This window comes from Drosophila virilis, chromosome 5 (genome assembly GCF_030788295.1).
Source record: "Drosophila virilis strain 15010-1051.87 chromosome 5, Dvir_AGI_RSII-ME, whole genome shotgun sequence".
Lineage (NCBI taxonomy): Eukaryota > Metazoa > Arthropoda > Insecta > Diptera > Drosophilidae > Drosophila > Drosophila virilis.
The window spans coordinates 4,079,868-4,100,737 of NC_091547.1; the positions used below are offsets into that span (position 1 = coordinate 4,079,868).

Genomic DNA, 20,870 nt, shown 5'->3' on the forward strand with positions numbered 1-20,870 from the left:
GTTTGTTTCATTTTATTTTATTTTTCGATGCCCAGTGATTTGTGTTTTGTTTTGCAAATTTTATATCCAACAATTTCACGTTTATTCATGAATACAATGTACAATACACAATTCATCAATTAATAAACATGTTCTTAACACACAATAGTTGAATCGTTCATATATATTATATATGATGTACATAATAAAGTGTACAAATGATGCAAAAAAACAATGTTTCAAAGTCTTTAAACATTTGTTATCAATATATTGTTTTGGTTTAATGCTTTCCTACACATACAATATACATTACAAATGTATAACTCTTACGATCTAATATATATCAAGAAAAAAAGCAAAATATGCAGCTGTGCCTGATTTTTTCTTCATGTTTATATACCATTTGTAAATATTAAAATGCGAATACTAGACGTAGTAATTGAAATGAAAATATACACACATATACACACTAGCAGTATGCATATGGAATACTCAGCTTGAAACTCGGTTTCGTTACAAAAACTAAAGTATTTCCTCTTCTTATATATGCCATGCACTTTCTGCGTTAAATTAGTTTTATATATCAAAGAAATTATAAAATTATTGCATGAAGAGAAATCAAAATCAAATCATCTTGTACTTTCATATTATACTAAATAAATATTATATAAATAATGCAATGTCAATCGTTTCAAGAAAATTCTCGATTCTTCAATAAGTTAACTTAAAATGAAATTAAACGAAAATCGGTACAACTTTTGCACTTAACTAGCTTAACTAACTGTTTATATAAATGTATATGTATATGTATATATATAATTATATATACGAGTATGTATATATGTTTGTAAATCGCAAATTGTTAAAGTAAACGTTGTGTATAACATCTTTTAGCTTATGTATATATATGTATATATATATAACTTCATCGATCGAAATATTTAGTATAAAGTAAACTTTAGGCTAATGGCTATAGTGCGTTTGTGTGTGTGTGTGTGTGTGAGTCCGTATCCAAATCAATTAACAATATCGTCATTAATTCTTGGGAGAGACGGTAATTAACTTATGTGGCGTAACGGGCGATATCTGGCAAAAGGGTTAGATTAGTCAAATAATCAATTAGTCAAACGTCAGACCACACTCACCCACAAGGAGCGACCCATGTACGTATCGTCATCGTCCTCGATCAAGCCGCTCGTGTGATGATGGTTCTGCTGATCTATGAAGAGGAGCGTGTCCTTGCTGCACGTGTTGGCCGAGTTGCGCAGCAGCGAAGACAACGTCTCGCTGCAGTCGCGCAACTTATAATTGGAGCTGGTGGAGAATGAGTGCCGCAGACTTAGGCTAGCCGCTGCCGCCTGCTGCTGTTGTTGCTGCTGCTGCTGCTGCTGTTGCTGTGTGACACTCTCGATGGCCGAGACGCTGCTGCGTGAGCCGTGCCAATTGTGGTTGCAGTGGTGGTTGTGCAGCGCATGCCGCGACAGCTGCAGGCTGGAAGACAACTGCGGCGTCGCATTGCCATTGAGCAGCGTCATGTGGCCATTGAATTTGCTTTGCAACGTGCTAGCCGCCGTCACGGAGGTGTTTAGCGAGCGTGGCGAGAGTGAGCTAACCGATGAAGCTGAACTGGACGCTGAGGATGTGCCCGAGCTGGCCGCATGGCCATTTGTTGTGGGCTCCGCAGGCGTTGGTGATTCGCTGGCTGGCTCAGTGGCCGCCGAGGTGGGCGCGGTTTCGCGTGCAGCAGCTGCCTCACGCTGCTTGTCCGGGCAGTCTTCGTCCATGGCAAAGATTTGCGCGGCATCAGCTTCTTCTACGGCAGCATTTTCAGGTTCAGGCAACGGCTGTGGCGTTGAAGTCGTGGATAAAGGCGCAGCGGGCTCAGCCTTTAACTCAGCCGGCGGAGCTGACTCCATCTCGGGATCTGCATCTGCAAAAGCTAATGCCTCAATGTTCAGCAGGTCGTGAGCTGAAGCGGACTTAGCATCTGCTGCAGCAACATCTAGAGAAGAGCAAGGATTAACGTGGCTATGCGAAAATCTAATATGAGCAGTACTTACCCTCAGGCTCCTCTTCGATTTCGCAAGCAACAATGGGTATGGGAATGGGCAGAGCCACAGCTTTAGGCGCGGTTGACTTCTCAGCTGCGACTGGAACTGGCTCAGGCGCTTCCGTGGTCGTGGTCGCAACGTCCTTCTCCTTGGCAGCAGCTGATGTGGGCGGTGCAATTCGCGAGACCCAATGATCGCCCGAATTGGAACTGGAGCCGGAACACTCGGCGGCTGGATCGACGCTGCGTCGCTGATAGAAAAGCATATAGGCCTCATTGTTGATGATGTCCTGCTCAATGTCAACCTCGGGCACTTTGCTCACGCGCTGATCGTCAAACTTGTACCACCGGCGATCATATGGATTCTTGCAGGCTGCCGTATAGTGGCCCGTTTCCAGCGTATCGCCCTGATGATAGCAGACGGCATACAGATCGTAGCGCGTATCTTTGGGCTCCGTGCGGGAATTCAACGTCGAGGAGCGTGAGTCGCCAGAGCGTGACTTCTTGTTGGACTGCTCCATGGCATGACCCAGGCCGTTGCCGCCGTTGCACTCGCGCACGCCGCGGGCCAAATGCGGCGACATGTCGAATGCGGTGAGCGGAAACTTAACCATGGTGGTCAGTTTGGCCGCCTGCGGTCCCTTGGCCTGGTGCTGGCGGAAGCGCTTAAAGTGCACAACCAAAATGTCGGGCAGCGACCAGAGGCCCAGGGTCTTGACCACGGGCAAATACTGCTGGCAATGCGGACAGCGCCAGGCATCCTCCGCACTGAGCGTCTCCGCTTTGGTATAATGTTCCAGACATTGCTCCAGCGTCAGGGCGGCGGTATCGTTGGGTTTGCTGGCGCTTAGGCGCGCCACACTCTCGTGCTCCACGATGGCATCTGTATCCGATTGGAGCTGAACGAAATGCGTCTCGGGCGTGCTCCACTCCAGCAGCAGCTTAATGTGTGTGGGTCCCGCCTCTGAGGAGAGCACTGAGAGCGCCATATCGATCATTTCGGTGAGCAGCGGATGCTCCACCTGCTCCAAATACGTATCCGGATCGGCGGAGGGATCCTGGAGACGTATCTTAAACATATCCGTCAACGGCGTTGCATAGGAAAATACCTCCGGCTTGAGGATTGCGGACATCTCGCGCAGCATGCGCTTCTGCAGCTCCTGGTAGCTGCAATCCTTGGGCGCCTTCATGCTGAAGGGTGCACCAAAGCGCGTGCACACGTCCTTGCCATCAGCCTCGCCCGCTTCCGCTCCTGCCGTCGTCCTGTGCACATTGGCCACGAGCAACAGCAGATCCGTGGAATGTGACGCAGCTGCCGTCGGCTTTTCTACGGCATCCGCAGGCGCTGCATCCAAGGAGGCCTTTGGGGCTGGACTCACTTCGGGCACCTCAATGCAGTATATGTTCTCCACGCTGCTCAGCGTCTCCACGGGCTGAGTGTCGTAGAAAACACGTGTGAATCCCTCCGAGCTGAGATCCACCAGCACCATGCGGTCGGGGGCAATGCCCGTCTCCTGAAGCTGCTCGCGCAGCGCAACAATGGGCGAACCGGCCGGGACACGCAAGCCCATCTTGAGCTGGCGCGGCTGTTGCTTCATAAAGACCACAGTCACAAAGATGGTCACCTGGGTGAGCTGCGGCAGCTGCACGGATATGCAGTGGAACGGATCGAAGGTATTGGACTGCTTCTGGCAGCGCGGACACGTCAGCGAGGAGCGAAACTGTGCCTGAAACACGGCCTGCACAAAGCTATTGTTGCAGCGTATATGATTCGCCAAGGTCTCGGCGGCAATTATCTCATCCGAGCGCCCGTACGAGTTCTGTGTGTTGAACAAATTCTAATATGAGCGGGTATAAGGGCGTGTAACTCAATGGCACCTACCTTGATGCTCTTGTAGCGCCGCTTGCTCGCGGTATTCAGATCCTCGTGCACCTTGTCCAACAGCCAGAACAGAAACTCCTGCGCATCGTGCTGCGTCGAGCTCCGGAATTGTGTGCCATAGCGATCGACGACCGCCTTGAAGCTGGTGCTGTGATCGCTCTCGTTGCGGCAGGTCCACAAGGCCTTCAGCACATTGGCCAGCTGCTCGGTTAGTTCGCCCTTGGTGCCAAATTTGCGCGAGTTGATCTTGTTGCGACGCTTCAGATCCGCCTGCAAACCAAAAGGGTATATTTCAATACGAAGTCTTTAAATGTCGCTTGGAGCTTACCTTGTACTGATCCAGCACAAAGTACTCGGCTAGGATGTCCGTGTGGCTGAGGCATTGTAGCACCGCGTTCATGAAGCAGGTGTTGCCATGATTCTTTAGCCCCATCACGCCGGGCGTCTGATCCGCGGGCCATTGATAGCCACCAATGGGCGGCACACGTTCCGTGCCCCCATTCGCACTCCCATTTCCCATGCTCGCTTGGCCATGTTTATTCGCCTGCAAGACGGTGGAGGGGGTAAATTAGAGTGTGCGAGGAAACTCGTTTCCAGCGGACTATGCTGGCAGGGGTTTCGGGGTGGGGAGGGATTTGCGGCAATTGGGTTTCAATTTCGTTGCCAATTAAAAATTGTTTAGAGCAGCGCCAATTTGCGATAAATGAAGAAATATTTAGCGAAAAAAAAAAAAACAGCGGAAAAAAAAATGAAAAATGAAGCAAACAATTTGTTGGTCCGCTCGGAGCTTATCTTGACTTGGACACAATATCACGTTATAGTACACAGATTCTGTGCTAATATTTAATATGCGAATTATAGGCGATAATGCTAGATAAATATAGGCTCAGATATCTACTTTATAACTGCGCTAATAACAGAGCTAACAAACAGAACTGAAAGCAAATTGGTTCAAGTTTTGCTGCGCCAATAAATACAGGGTATTTTTGATTTGTTTATGAATCGTTAATGATATAGTTAAGGCAAAAACATTTAAGAGCTCGATAAATGAAGCTGAAACATTTCTAACTTCAAACTTGCAGAACAACCTTTAAAAGAGTTTAAAAATTAAGAAAGAGTGCATGAAATAAATGAGCTGTACATGCTAAGGCATAACAAGGCTAAAAGGTTAGATGCTGGCTCGAGTCTCAGGCTATATTATAGCTATTTATAAACTAAAGTTGTGCCATGCAATAAAAAGCCAGGGCATGAAGAGAATTGTATAGAAAAACAAACACAAATTGGCGCACAAATTAAAAGCGTAAACAAAACCCCGAAGAGCCACTATCTGGTGAATATACACATCTAGTAAATAAAAAAGTGCATTTGTAATTATGTAAATGGAGCATTAAGGGGCGCACGTGTCGTTCAAAGGTGGTGGGAGGGTGTGGGGAGGGGGCAGGTCGAACGGATTTACGATATTATAAACAAGCTTCTTGCTGCCGCACTTGGTTGGACTTAACGCAATTTCGTGTTGCACTGAAAATTGAAGTGAATTATATTATGAAATTGCAAGCAAAACAAAACAAAGGAAGTCAAACGGTCAAAGGTTATGCGTCGACTCTGAGGTCAATGCTAAGTGCTCGAAATGTTGGCAAACGCAACCAAAATCAGTTCGAGTTCGAGTTGAGCAAATAGAGTGTGGGCCATAATTTATAGAGGGCAAACATTTAAAGCTCATAACGTCATGGGGCCAGTCAATGGAACACAAGAAAGAAAGAAATAAAAACCCAAAAGAAGCGCTTAGCGAAATCAAGAGCCGGTTTAAATTTTTTTTTTTTTTTATGGAGAAAAACCCACGCAAGACTCTAGGCCAAAGAAATCAAAATAGATAGAAACAAGCAAAAAGCGCAAAAAAAAAGAAGGAAGCGGAGAGGCGAGGGGAAAAAAATAACTGCTGCCAATAAAACTAGACACAATTGGCCGGGGCAAACAGAAAAACGGGCTAGAAGCTGGCGTGGGTTGGGTTAGCACTTGGTGATTGGGAGTGTTGATCTTGGAGCATGACAGGATTTCGGGTAACGACACGAAGGGCATCTATTTTACCTCTTTTCGTCGCCAGCATCCGGTATAGAATGGCACAATTTCTATAAAAGTTGTGCGATGTTGCGCCGTGTTGTTCTCGGGCGACTGCGTTCGGTTGCAGATAGATACAATTAATAGCATAAAGATAGATGGTTGCATTCGAGAAAGGAGAAAGGACCATAAGTTAAAAGCGTTAGTTGTTCAGCTTAAATAGTTAACTTAAATAGCCGCAATATATAGTCAACTTTGTTGCAGTCGACATCGGAAACTTTTTGTCGAGCTGAGTTTTATGTCTTTTTTACTGGCTTGCACGGGAAAAACAAATAAAGACTATATTGCAAAGATATAAGTATTTATTCAATGCTGTTTAAGTTATACTAAAGTAAAGTGAAGACTCTAACTGTAGGGCATAGAAAGTTTTGGAGAATTAAACAGCTAGAAGCAGGCGGAGCTTCAGCTTCTCGTATTGCACATTAATTTGTCTATCATCGAATAATGGAATAAATTTAAAGACTTTTCTTTTCTCCTCTTCATATTAAATATAAAAGTGTATAAAGCAGAGTATCGCCTAGTCGTTGGCATTAGCTCGTCTTCATTTCTGCAATAATTTCACTAAATATCCTAAACATAAGTGTCACATACACTACTCAACCAGATTGAGCAATGTCATTAGCGATTTATTGTTAACTCTCGCCGAGTGCATGTGACACCAATTCCAATGCCAATCCCAATCCCCGGCTCAAACCCAATCCCAATCCTAAGCACACTCTGAACTATTCGCATTGTTTGTGAATTGTGAATTGTGTCGGTGAATGCCCACCCACCCCTTTACCCACGCTCGATGAATACATTCATGAGTGTGTCAGCAACAAGTTATTGGCGCTTTTGTTGCTGTTTTGTTTTTTTTTTTTGTTATTTTATTTTAGTGTGAACCCGGCATCCGTTGTTTTTATCTCAATTGACATTGCGCTGGCATTGGAACGTACTGCACTCGACAAATGGACAAATGTCATTGAGTGTGCCCCGCCCGTCCACCCTCTCCTGGATAGAATAAGGTCACATAAAGATATCCTAGCTGACAGCTCGGAGAGATTTCAAATTGCAAATTGATATATTGTCTGCCAATCGAGTGAAGGTCAGTTTATATAGATATATATATATATATATATATATATCTTTATATATGAAATAGCTTTAGTTTCAGTTTATATTCGTAAACAACAAACAACTAGTCTCTTCTTTGCTAACACTCACATTTTGCCTTATAACCTCGTATAACCTTAGTCATTCAGTATTTAGGGTCCCATAGAGCTATTGATTACCCAAGTACTTCCTTTCGATTAGATCATTCTTTTTCGTTACATAAATCGAGCGACTTTATTCGCAGCTGCAGCTATGATTTGCTCAGGTCAATTATTACGCATTTATTCAATACAAAATTCGATTAGATGTTTGGACTTGAGGAACTGAATTTAAGCCGAAAAGTAGCTTAGTCAATTAAACAAAGCCCAATTAAAAACAAATGCTATAAGCCGAGCTAAGACACAGCCGAAAGACGGGCGGCCGATGAGACAAGGCGAGTCGAGTCGAGTCGAGTGGAATCGAGGCATTCAATTTGCCCAGTTGTCGAATCAAAGGCATTTCAAACGCACAAATGTCCGACGACGAGCCTCAATAAGTAAATTGAGTGGAATTTGCTTTAACGCATGTTTAGATATATGTGCATATATACATATGTATATATATTCGTGACCTAATCGCTGTGGCCAGCGTCAGACAAAATGTAAAGCATTTCTCGCACAGCTGGAGACGGCGACGTCGTCTGTTTCCACAGTTCGCGTTCTGGCATTGCGCATACGCCACATTAGCCGGCCAACAAAACCGGTACGGCAATATATCTAAATACATATTCATATACATCTATATCTATATAGGTCTGGGCGTGTAGATACTCGTAAGCTTTGTGCGCAGAACTAACAAATTACTGTAAGATATTAACAAGAATTGTTGTTATGAGCTACATTTTATAGGGTCAACGATCTGCAGTTAGTTTTAATTAACAACAAGTTTTTCATAATTCATTAATAACAATTTACAAAAGCCACTTAATCGATTGTTATTTCGAGTATAAAACGAATGCGACACTTGCAATCAGAATCGAGTGAAAGGGCTTTAAGCTGCGCGTAGATATAATCAAATATTAGGGGTATTCCTGCTTTTATTCGTAACAAGGCAAAGCTGCTAAAGAAAATATCTTTTAAAGAAACTCAAAACAATTCAAGCTAGTTTATTGTCAATGATAATTACCAATTATATGTTGGCAATCAAGTCAAAGGCTTTAAAATGGAACTAGATATATTCAAATATTAGGGGTATTCCTGCTGTTACTTCAACTATTTCTATTCTATTTTATTGTCAAATGTAATTATATATTTTATTTTTTTGCTAGAGTATTTAATCTTCGGTCTGTCTGCCTGTCTGTCTGTCTGCTCTTAATTCTTCTATCTAGTTTTTTATTTATTTATTTATTTGTCTTTATTTTTGTTAATTGAGCTGGCCAGTCTTAGAAGTTACCGTCGTCGTCGTCGTTGTCGCCACTTGTCTCAATTTACTGTAGCAATTTTATCATCATTATTATTTATAAATTTAGCGCATTTATCTTTTGTTTTTGCATGCGCTTTTGTTTTGTTTATATTTATATTTAAGCTAAAAATACGAGCCGAGTTTCAAGTAACAACGGGCTGATATATATATATATATATATCGATATATACATTAACTTATCTTTCGGGCTGTGAATACAATTTATTTGGTTTATTTGGTTATTTATTCGAATCATTCGATTTGTTTGTTCATTGTGCCTCGACGGGGTTGTCGTGTGGGGCGTGCGGCAGGTGTAGTAGGTATTTTTTTCTAAAAATTCCATTGGCCAAATTGTTTATGCGGTAAAAACTGTGTCTCGATAAGGCCCGCAGGCATCGATTACTTATCTGTCTAAAAGTAATCGAGTACTATGACTATATTTGTTGTTGTTGTTGTTGTTGTTTTTTCTTGTATAACTGCAAGTGGCAGCAATTGTTGTTGTTGTTGTTGCTGCTGTTGTTTCTGTTACGCTTACGTTTTATTAAATAATTGTAAATAATTGTAGATAATTGACAACGTCGTCGTCGTTGCTGTTGTTGTTGTCATTATTTGATGCCGACTTGAAAGCCAGCATGAATGAAATAACAGCTTAGCTGAAACTAGGCTTGGCCCAGAGAGCCACAAAGTCGTTTGTTCTACCGGTTCGTCAGCTTTGTTTTGGAATTTATAAATTAAATACATATACGTAATCATGTTAAATTCATATACCCACGATATTTGTATGTTTTTAGATGAATTACATCGTTCGACTATTACGAATCACTTTTGCTTGGCTCGAGTTGCTTTAACGTCATATGCGTCAACGCGTCATATCAGCATTTTATTAATAGAAACAAGCTGAAAATATCTGGGCAAGTATTGCTCAACTAGCAGTTACCCTGCTCTAATGCTGCACAGGTATTTGGATCGGGAATGAGAAACTACTCAATAGAAATCTTTTGAATATGGAGTATACACAATTTTTTGGCTCTGGCTCGCAAAGTCTATGAGTTATTTGTTATCTTGTAAGCGCAGACATGCATTTGCATAACTCTCGGATAGCCTTTTATTCAGTTTATTTGCCTACAGGGTATATGCATATGCGCTCATCCATTGCACTAACTAATTGTGCCAGGCTGAGGTGCTAAGCGAAAAGTGCTCACGTGACAAGAACGAATTCGTCATTGAAATTGATGGCTAATTAATTTTAGTGTTATTTTTTTTATATGTGTATCGTTTAAATGTTTGATTAATTCTCTGATTTGGCGATTAGTGTGAAGTCGGAGAGTGGGCCAAACTGTTCTAACGTCTGATTGTTGTCTCCTCACAATCAAAATAGCTGAAAACAAAGCTCTAGTCGATTTCTGGCTAATGCAATTAGCAGTACAACTTGATGTATGAACGTTTCCGATTCCAATTCAATTGAATCGAAACATGCAATCGAACAAATACACTTGACACCTTAAGACATTTGATGAATGCCTTTGCCAGCGTATTTAACACTTGACAAATGTTTTGATCAGCCGATCTTTAAGATATAAATACAACTACGTACATATAATTGAATGCCTTGCGCAGCGACTGTTTTTGCTCACGTCTGGGCCTGGTTATGTAAAAGAGGGGGGGCGCTTGTCACACGTGGCCGACACGCCCACATTTTTGTTGGCTACAACAGATATTCAGCCAAGGTTCTCGCAATCAGCACCTCGAGTGTAGTCAACGTGAATTGCTTATCAGTGGCGCGATACGCAAAACGAATTCGCGAATTCGTGTGTGTCAGTGTGAATATGAGTATTCGTTAGCCAGCTATTTATTCAACAGTTCCACAGTTCAGTTATGTTCTCTGATATCACAAGGACAAACGGTCCAGTTTTTAGCTGGGCAAATTTGCACTTTTTATTTAGTTAGCAAACACGCTCGACTGCGTTACGTGGACAACTTTGATTACAGCTAGAAGTACTTATATATATATATATATATATACTATATATGTTTATGTATAATCACAGTGTCTAGGCGCTATAATGGCCGTTGCGAGTTTAAATTTATGTGTGCAATTAGGTTGAAGAGACGTAAATTTTTGCTTTTGACGTCAGGCATAAAGCAATCACGCTTTAATTATGTCTGTGATATACACACACATATATATATATATGTATGTATATAGCTCTTTAGACACTTGTATGCTCTGGTATTAACCAGTATCGCAGTCAAGTGGTTTTATTTCAGGCTATTTTTGTAGTTTATTTCTCAGAGACTGGGCGCTATTTTAGTAAAATGACCTCTGATTGAAATTTTGGGCATATATGTACTTATTCAGACGTAAGCCGAGAGTTCAGGGTTAAATGTGTATAGCACACAGAAGTATTATTAAACAAATAAAAACAATTGAGCTCAGCTCTGTCTGGCGAACCAGTTAAATGATACCGTTAGGTAAGAAACCGTATGAAAGCTGAATGCTGTGAAAGTTCAGCTTGCAAAGCTCAATGCTGCAAAATTTCCATTGTTTAAGTTGCTCTCTTTATGCTGATTGAGTGAAAGATTGTGTTACAACATTTGTATATATTCAAAAGCTGAATGCTATATAAGCTAAGCTTACAATATTCCTATTGCTATAACGTGCGACCATTATGTGCAATTGAATAAATTCTAAATTAATCTCTGAGTAAAACTAATTTAAATCAGTTTAGCAACAGACTGCGTCTGGTTTCGTAAACTGATAGCGCACTTATAAATAGATTAGTTGTATACATAAGTGAATTCAACATTTGCTGATGCTGATTACCTAACTTGGCTTAGCAACACTGAACATGACAATTACAGCCAGACGCAACACTGATTAATAGTTTGAGTGAATGAACTGTGGCTGCTGATCTAAGCTGTCTAAGAAACTAGCTTAACGCATAGTTGAGCAAATTGTTGCTATTGCCGTTAATGCTGCAAGGCAACTATTTTTACATTTGTTTATGAAAATATGCTGCTACAAAAATACACACACCAAATGGAGGCAGAGATATACTAGAATATAACGAGAGAACAAAAAAAAAAAAACACTCATTCTGAAAAACATTTTCAATTAGTTTGATCTCAATTGATTTTACCTTGAAAGTAAATTCAGAAGAGCAACAGAGAGAGAGAGAGAGAGAGAGAGAGAGAGAGAGAGAGAGAGTGAGAGAGAGCGCGCAGGAGAGCCTGAGAGAGAGAATAGAAAACGTGCGGTAAAAACCAACAACAGACAATAATAATTCGCACTGCGGCAGCAACAACAACAACAGCAACAGCAAGAAGAAGCGCAAAAGTTACGTGCTAGCTTTTGCCTGGCGGAAATACGCGAAACACACACACCAACACACACACAGGCGCGCACACTATCATAGAAAATCAGCACACACATACATACACAGACACACAGCAGGCACACGCTGTTACGTACTAATCTCGGCCATCAACAAGTGCAGCAACAACAACAACATTTGCTACTACACAACAACCATATACTCTATAGTATTCCACGTCTAACATTGGGTGGCCGAAAGCTTGCGGAAATGGCTTGCAAATGACACCCAAACCCAACCCCAGCCCCTCCCTGCTGCCAGCTACCAGCCTACCTATGTATGTTTAGCCAAACAGCCATACAAGAGAATCACGTGTTGTTATTAGAGCTGGGCGCGTGTTGTTCGTGACACGAGCACGCACGTTGCTTTTACACAATGGCAAGCGGGAAATTCAATGTAATTCCAGTTAAGTCGCTTTGAAACGTCATATCTGAAGGATTTTTTAGATCGGCGGAGATATGTCGCTTCAAAACGACATAACCGCCGTTGATCATGGCGGGATTATGTCGTGAATATCGTGTCCACAACTACACGAACTTTTTTGGAAAACTTTAAATGGTCATATCTCGGCCAAATAAAGCCCGATTACGGTCAGAAAGGGAAGGGCTACTCGGGCAGGCCCGTAGAATCCGCCAAGATCGACGGCGAAGTTATGTCGCTTTGAAACGTCATATCTCCATGATTTTTTAGATCGGCGGAGATATGACGTTTCAAAGCGACATAACTTCGCCGTTGATCATGGCGAGATTATGTCGTGACTATCGTGTCTACGAAATTTTTTGGAAAACTTTAAATGGTCATATCTCGGCCAAATAAAGCCCGATAGGGGCCAAAAAGGGAGGGGCTACTCGGGGAGGTCCGTAGAATCCGCCAAGATCGACGGCGAAGTTATGTCGCTTTGAAACGTCATATCTCCATGATTTTTTAGATCGGCGGAGATATGACGTTTCAAAGCGACATAACTTCGCCGTTGATCATGGCGGGATTATGTCGTGAATATCATGTCCACCGCTACACGATTTTTTTTGGAAAACTTTAAATGGTCATATCTCGGCCAAATAAAGCCCGATAGGGGCCAAAAAGGGAGGGGCTACTCGGGGAGGTCCGTAGACTCCGCCAAGATCGACGGCGAAGTTATGTCGCTTTGAAACGTCATATCTCCAAGATTTTTTAGATCGGCGGAGATATGACGTTTCAAAGCGACATAACTTCGCCGTTGATCATGGCGAGATTATGTCGTGACTATCGTGTCCACGAAATTTTTTGGAAAACTTTAAATGGTCATATCTCGGCCAAATAAAGCCCGATTACGGTCAGAAAGGGAAGGGCTACTCGGGGAGGCCCGTAGAATCCGCCAAAATCGACGGCGAAGTTATGTCGCTTTGAAACGTCATATCTCCAAGATTTTTTAGATCGGCGGAGATATGACGTTTCAAAGCGACATAACTTCGCCGTTGATCATGGCGAGATTATGTCGTGAATATTGTGTCCACAACCACACGAATTTTTTTGGAAAACTTTAAATGGTCATATCTCGGCCAAATAAAGCCCGAGAGGGGCCAAAAAGGGAAGGGCTACTCGAGGAGGTCCGTAGAATCCGCCAAGATCGACGGTGAAGTTATGTCGCTTTGAAACGTCATATCTCCAAGATTTTTTTAGATCGGCGGAGTTATGTCGCTTCAAAACGACATAACTTCGCCGTTGATCACGGCGAGATTATGTCGTGAATATCGTGTCCACAACTACACGAACTTTTTTGGAAAACTTTACATGGTCATATCTCGGCCAAATAAAGCCCGATTACGGTCAGAAAGGGAAGGGCTACTCGGGGAGGTCCGTAGAATCCGCCAAGATCGACGGCGAAGTTATGTCGCTTTGAAACGTCATATCTCCATGATTTTTTAGATCGGCGGAGATATGACGTTTCAAAGCGACATAACTTCGCCGTTGATCATGGCGGGATTATGTCGTGAATATCATGTCCACCGCTACACGATTTTTTTTGGAAAACTTTAAATGGTCATATCTCGGCCAAATAAAGCCCGATAGGGGCCAAAAAGGGAGGGGCTACTCGGGGAGGTCCGTAGACTCCGCCAAGATCGACGGCGAAGTTATGTCGCTTTGAAACGTCATATCTCCAAGATTTTTTAGATCGGCGGAGATATGACGTTTCAAAGCGACATAACTTCGCCGTTGATCATGGCGAGATTATGTCGTGAATATCGTGTCCACAACTACACGAACTTTTTTGGAAAACTTTAAATGGTCATATCTCGGCCAAATAAAGCCCGATTACGGTCAGAAAGGGAAGGGCTACTCGGGGAGGTCCGTAGAATCCGCCAAGATCGACGGCGAAGTTATGTCGCTTTGAAACGTCATATCTCCAAGATTTTTTAGATCGGCGGAGATATGACGATTCAAAGCGACATAACTTCGCCGTTGATCATGGCGAGATTATGTCGTGAATATCGTGTCCACAACTACACGAACTTTTTTGGAAAACTTTAAATGGTCATATCTCGGCCAAATAAAGCCCGATTACGGTCAGAAAGGGAAGGGCTACTCGGGGAGGTCCGTAGACTCCGCCAAGATCGACGGCGAAGTTATGTCGCTTTGAAACGTCATATCTCCAAGATTTTTTAGATCGGCGGAGATATGACGTTTCAAAGCGACATAACTTCGCCGTTGATCATGGCGAGATTATGTCGTGAATATCGTGTCCACAACTACACGAACTTTTTTGGAAAACTTTAAATGGTCATATCTCGGCCAAATAAAGCCCGATAGGGGCCAAAAAGGGAAGGGCTACTCGGGGAGGTCCGTAGAATCCGCCAAGATCGACGGCGAAGTTATGTCGCTTTGAAACGTCATATCTCTATGATTTTTTAGATCGGCGGAGATATGACGTTTCAAAGCGACATAACTCCGCCGTTGATCATGGCGAGATTATGTCGTGACTATCGTGTCCACGAAATTTTTTGGAAAACTTTAAATGGTCATATCTCGGCCAAATAAAGCCCGATAGGGGCCAAAAAGGGAGGGACTACTCGGGGAGGTCCGTAGAATCCGCCAAGATCGACGGCGAAGTTATGTCGCTTTGAAACGTCATATCTCCAAGATTTTTTTAGATCGGCGGAGCTATGTCGCTTCAAAACGACATAACCGCCGTTGACCATGGCGAGATTATGTCGTGAATATCATGTCCACAACTACACGATCTTTTTTGGAAAACTTTAAATGGTCATATCTCGGCCAAATAAAGCCCGATAGGGGCCAAAAAGGGAAGGGCTACTCGGGGAGGGCCATAGAAACCGCCAAGATCCACGGCGAAGTTATGTCGCTTTGAAACGTCATATCTCCATGATTTTTTAGATCGGCGGAGATATGACGTTTCAAAGCGACATAACTTCGCCGTTGATCATGGCGAGATTATGTCGTGAATATTGTGTCCACAACCACACGAATTTTTTTGGAAAACAATAAATGGTCATATCTCGGCCAAAAATAATGTTCTATATTTAAGAGCCTTGACTGTTTCTAGTTTGTGCCATCTCTGGCAGTTATTGCACGGAGTGTGAAATTCATGTCGCACGTTTCACTATTGAGTGTCATTTTTTGTTTGACTTGAATGCCGTCTAATGAAACACACCCCCTTCCCTTTCTTTCGACATTTTGTTGCCGTTAGTGCGGAATATATACATATATATGTATTTTTTGGCATGCAATTTTTGCACAATGCGACGACGACGACGACTTCGGCCCACGCGCAATGCACCAATTGGCATTTTAATAAGCCAAATTGAGTTGTTGTTGCTATTATTTCAGGTTATTCGCATTGCATTGCACTTGCTTTGGCTGGGCCATTTGAATAAAATCAATGCGAGATGCTTGCAGCGTGAATCATAAATCAGCTAGCGAGGCTCACAGCTGGAGTGTGAGGTAATCACCGCAATAACAACAACATTAGCAGCAGCAGCAGCAGCAATTGTAGCAACAGCATCAGCATCAACAATGGGCAATTGCCTCACCGCAGCAACAGTCCAGCAGAGTGGCAGCTGGTGAAAGGTGGCACAGCCGAAACTTGGCTAATGACATAAGGCCTTCACTTGGTCAGCTGACTTAAATGTGGAGTACAGTGAAAGCTCTGCGAACGGACAGCTGCCTTGCGTTTAATGCTTATATCAAGAGTTGCCTGCATTTAAAGCCATTCTAATCCCTTAAAAGCAAACATCTGCCTATTTGTTCGCTCTAGAGTGCTTTCACTGTACATCAATTTAATATATACATATGTATATATATATTTCATTGAAGTTGCCTCCAATTCAATTCGTTTCGTGCATTTGAAATTGTGTTTTTTTTTTCGTGCTAACGTTTAGGAATTCGAGGCGCGTAAAAGGTCATCAGCGGCAGTCTAAGGTCTTGCCCTCTACAATTAATCAACGAGCTTATTACAACGGCAACAAATGCATATATGTGTGCCACACACACATACGTATATGTATGTACATTTTACATTTTTAGATCAAATGTGAATTGAGGATTGGGTAGTGAGTGTAAACAACTGTCGCCCTGCACTTGCCTTTCAGGCTTTTATTTGTGCCTCTGCCTCTGTCTTCCAGACAGAGAAGCGTGGCACACATTTGTCAATCTGCCGCGAGGAGTTGTCTCTTGCCTCTCAGGACTGGAGTCCATTGTCTGTGGCAACGCTGGGGGGCAACTGGCAGCTGCGGCTACGCTCCAACGGCGCACGAACTAAAACTTTTGTCTCCGGCTGTTTTGTTATTGTTTTTGTGCTAGTTTTATATGCTGTTGCTGTTGTTGTTGCTGTTCTTGTTTATTGTTATTATTATATAGCGCCAGCCGCGGCAACAAATGTTGCCAACATTTACACAAATTGTTTGAACAATTGTTGCGCACAACAACAACAACAAATACATAACAATAGCAAACGCTGGCCCAACGCCCACACAGCACCTGCAACAAATTTAGGGCCTCTCAGCTTAATAAATTATACAAATAATAATGAGACAGCAATTGTTTAAAAATAACATTAATTTCCATGCGCTGTCCGCATGGTAATTATTCTGTAAACTCTATAAAATAAACGTCAGCTTTGCCAAGTCGCATACTAGATACTCTCTCTCTCTCTCTTAAATTATTTATTGCAACTGCTAATAAGTGATCGAAGCGACATTAACATAACATATGTAACATACTTGTCTGTAACATTACATTATTATGCAAATTACATATTTCACATTCCACATAACATAGTTAACATACACTCACTTGCGCTCTTTCGCCTTTCTCTCTGCCAGGTCTCGCTGTACACGCTACATGCCTCATTCAGACGTATTGTGAAAGAAAGCAACAGAAAGCCGAATAAGACCACATTTAAATACAGCGATACGTTGTCTGTTATCAACGCACGCATTTCGCGATGACTCAGCAGACGGCAGAACAATAACAACGGCCGAGCGAAACATGGAAACGTGGCAAATGCCGATTTGGCCAGCGTATGGCGGGCCCAGTGGGTGGCAAACAACAAGAACAATTGGCACGCAATGCAGGACACACATGTGTAAATACATTTATATATGTATATGTATGCGTGTCAAACTATTTGAATGTATTGCACAAAAACAAGACGGCAGCAAAGTGCAAGCGAGAGACAAAGGCGGCAAAGCAGAGCAAAACAAAGGCAACGATAACGCCGACACCAAACGATGTTTTTATAAATACACATACACACACACACTCACACACAGAGAGAAACACAGCAGCACTCGTTAGGAGTGAGCTGCTTATCAGAGGGGAGTTTGATGCTGCTTTTGAACAAAGAAAGCGAAAATATGTACACACTTGTATACAAAGAAGTAGTTGAGAATAGTGAAAGCTAGAGATGGGTGCGTGTTGGGAATTGTCTAATACGACACGTTCAAATATCAAAGCGGAGCGTTGTGCGTGCTCGTGACACGACACGCGCCCCACTCTAGACAGCAGTGCGTGCATCGTATATTTATTCATGTATGCATATTTACAGTTAAGTTTCTAGTGCTTACCCCAACATTCACCGTTGCGCTTAAATGCTGCGCGATGCGATTAAGAAATTTCCTGAAGGAAGAGCGACGCAACACACGTGCTTGTTGCCCGCTCGCACGTTTACTGTTGTTGTTGTTGTTGCTGCTGCTGCTGCCGTTGCTGTTGTTGTTGTTATTGGTGACTGCAATGGTCGCCGCCCTATTTGGCTTGTCCTTGCCGATGGGCGCATCAGAGGCCGCCTCATAGCTGCTGAGCGAAACAATGCTGCCGCTGCGTCCGCGACCGCCGCTCACACAGGACGAAATCGCCGTGTTGCTGGCGCTGCCGACGTTAACGCTGCTGCCATCGGCAGCTGTGCCGGCTGTGGCAGCAATCGTCTTGAATTTGCGCGACCAGCGAAACGGATTGCGTGGCATGGAGAAGGCGCGTCGTATCTTTTTGGCGGCATTTGTGGCCATCGTGGAAGCCTGGGCGGCAGGAATGATTAACACTTGCGTCGGCGCTGCGCTATGTGTGGGCAGCGTTTGTGACTTTAGCTCTGTTGTTGTTTGCGTTGGTGTTGTTGTTGCGCTTGCTGTTGCTGCTGCATCGGCCTCTGCTTCTGCTGCTCTTGCTGTTGTTGTTGTCGCTGTAGCGTTGGCGTTGGCGTTGCTGTGGGTGGCGGCCGCTTCTGCCGCTGGCGCTGCGGCGGCAGCGTCGTCGTTTTGTTGCACTTTCGTTCCCATTCTCGATTTTCCACAATTCGTCACATAAATTAATTGCCCTGTCGGTTATTTATTGAATCACGTTCGCGACTATAAGAAATTGACTTTTAACATTAGATTTCACTTTTTTTTTAGCGCACTTTATTCCCCGATATTTTTTCGTTGGCTTCGCTTGCTTGTCTGCACTGCGTTGTGTACAAGCAATATGCGCGTGTTTGCAATAAACAATAAACTGTAAGCGCTAGCCAAATATTTTCCCTGTATATTACCGCTTATTTCTGAGCTTTGATTGAATTTTTTCGCAGAAAAATGAAGAAGTGTGCTCTCCGCGTCCAACCCGTTCCAATGTTTTTTCCCGAATATAAATGTTAGTGTGAATGCGATTTTAAGCTAGTGTTCAATTGCTGTTTCCCTCAAAGGGCACTGTTAACTATCGTTGGCAGGCGTCTATCGGTTCGTTTTCAATGCGACCATGAATATATTCGATATGCAACGCAGCGCAAGCTATGGCCACACTTTGGCATTGAAAAAGGTGTGGTCGCTTGTGATGCTGCCATATTTGTTAGCAGCAGTGGCAACGCAGGCTGCTTGACGCGCGCAAGCTAAGTGCTATGAATCGAATGAATGTACTAAAATTTTACGAAGTCTTACGTTGTGACTGGCGGGTCACGTATTACTGGCCAGTACGTTTTTACGTTATGTTGGTTTTTCTAAAGAGTGGCGAATGCACGAATATACAACTTATTTGTATGTATGCTAATATATATGTATATATGCTTGCATTTATGTGTATCTGTATCTAGTGGTGTAATAGCCACTCCCTCAATACGTTATCTTAGACCGACCATCAAACCGCGTCGTTTAAGCAATGCAATTTACTGTTATTACAGCCGCAGCTCAGCTGCAGTAAATGAAAACTTTTTAGTATTCATGGCTTTAGCATTAACGACTTCAATTATGGCAGCATTTTATTTCATTTTACTTAATTAGTTCTTAGCAGCGGCGGCGACGTCGACAGCGACGCTGCAGCAGCGGCAGCGGCAGCAGAGGGCGTGTCTGCTGACAAAATGGAGCAATGGCTCCAAAAGCCCAAACAGCCAATCAGCGCGCAGCGAGTGTGAGTCGGCGCAGCACGGAGAGCAACAGAGAGAGAGAGAGAGAGAGACAGAGAGTGTGTGTGTGTGAGAGCGTATAAAGTAAGCTCTCGCGTATGTAAACAGCTTTTTACCGTAACTGCATAAAAATGGCCGTCGACTTTTGCCAGACCCGTTGCAAATATGCTCTAAAACTGCCAATTATAGGCACTTATTCATTGCGGTATATGATGCGTACAGCTCATCGCTGTGTAACCGTTAGCTGCCGGCGTTGCCATTACAGGTGTGCGTTTAATCAAAAAACCTGGCAGCCCCCTAACAGACAACTGACGAGCTGAACGGCAATTAAACGCCTCGACTTGACTTTATTGCAAGTTTATCGTGCGGAATGTGTCTAAACGTCGACGTCGACCCTTTTGCCCCCTGCGCACACTGTGTGTTAATTGTTTTGCTCGGGGGTTGTTGTTGTTGTTGTTATTGTTGCTGTTGCTGTTGTTGCTGCTCTGACATTAATTGGTTGTGTTCGAGCCAATTTGGCGTTGAAATCGGTTAAAAGGCGCAAATTGATTGCCCTGCGGTTTTAATCGATGCACATTCATTCCAAATCACGCACATTTATCAACCAACCCCCCACCCCAAACCTCCACCCACGCTCTCCACTACCCGTTGCTGCCACATCTGCACAGTTTATAATTGCCGGCAATTGCAATTGCCGCCGCAGTGCAATTAACGTCAAATTCACAAAATGGTTGCCATACATCGGTGCCATACAACATACATATGTATGCCCCGCTGGCAGCACCGGACACACAACTCGTTATATAAGCGTTGCGTGTTTATTGCGAAACATTTGCAAGATGTTTGTTTATTTGTGTGTTTTTTTTAGGCGTTTTACCTGCCGGCATACGCGGAAATCGCGCGACGTTTTTTTAGCCAACGGATTGGCAAGAGGTAAGGCGAAAAGGATATGAAAAGGATATGACTGTGCCGCATTCGCTTTCCACGAATATCCCTGCTAGGGTTATGAAATTTTACGCAAGCTAGCGACGCCCAAGGACCCAGGCGACAGACAAAAGGGGTGCTCAAAGGATTTAGCGT

The 20,870-nt window shown here is 43.3% G+C and overlaps 1 protein-coding gene across 4 annotated transcripts; it reads right to left on the reverse strand.

Moving 5' to 3' along the window:
* Nucleotides 1-587: 587 nt before the first annotated feature.
* Nucleotides 588-19,057, reverse strand: Usp15-31 (Ubiquitin specific protease 15/31). 4 transcript variants are annotated; one of them, XM_002048820.4, is made up of 7 exons: nucleotides 17,995-19,057; nucleotides 5,997-6,080; nucleotides 4,240-4,455; nucleotides 3,912-4,181; nucleotides 2,040-3,849; nucleotides 1,125-1,981; nucleotides 588-1,065 (listed from the first exon to the last, which is right to left on the reverse strand). In XM_002048820.4, the coding sequence occupies exons 1-7, from the start codon at nucleotides 18,697-18,699 to the stop codon at nucleotides 1,015-1,017; spliced, it is 3,993 nt and encodes a 1,330-aa protein (XP_002048856.1). In that variant the 5' UTR covers nucleotides 18,700-19,057; the 3' UTR covers nucleotides 588-1,014. The 4 variants fall into 4 exon arrangements, with proteins under 4 accessions (XP_002048856.1, XP_015029601.1, XP_032291751.1 ...); XM_015174115.3 differs by having other exon boundaries at nucleotides 2,040-3,867; XM_032435860.2 differs by lacking the exon at nucleotides 5,997-6,080 and having other exon boundaries at nucleotides 17,995-19,056.
* Between the last annotated feature and the right edge of the window lie 1,813 nt (nucleotides 19,058-20,870).

What these genes read in the sequence shown, in the direction of transcription:
- Usp15-31 (XM_015174115.3), bottom strand. Translation starts at nt 18,699, where the DNA reads ATGGGAACGAAAGTGCAACAAAACGACGACGCTGCCGCCGCAGCGCCA. An exon ending in GCGCAACGGTGAATGTTGGG is followed by an intron (nt 6,081 to 17,994) that starts GTAAGCACTAGA and finishes AACCGAACGCAG; the next exon opens with TCGCCCGAGAACAACACGGC. An exon ending in AATCGAAGAGGAGCCTGAGG is followed by an intron (nt 1,982 to 2,039) that starts GTAAGTACTGCT and finishes GCTCTTCTCTAG; the next exon opens with ATGTTGCTGCAGCAGATGCT.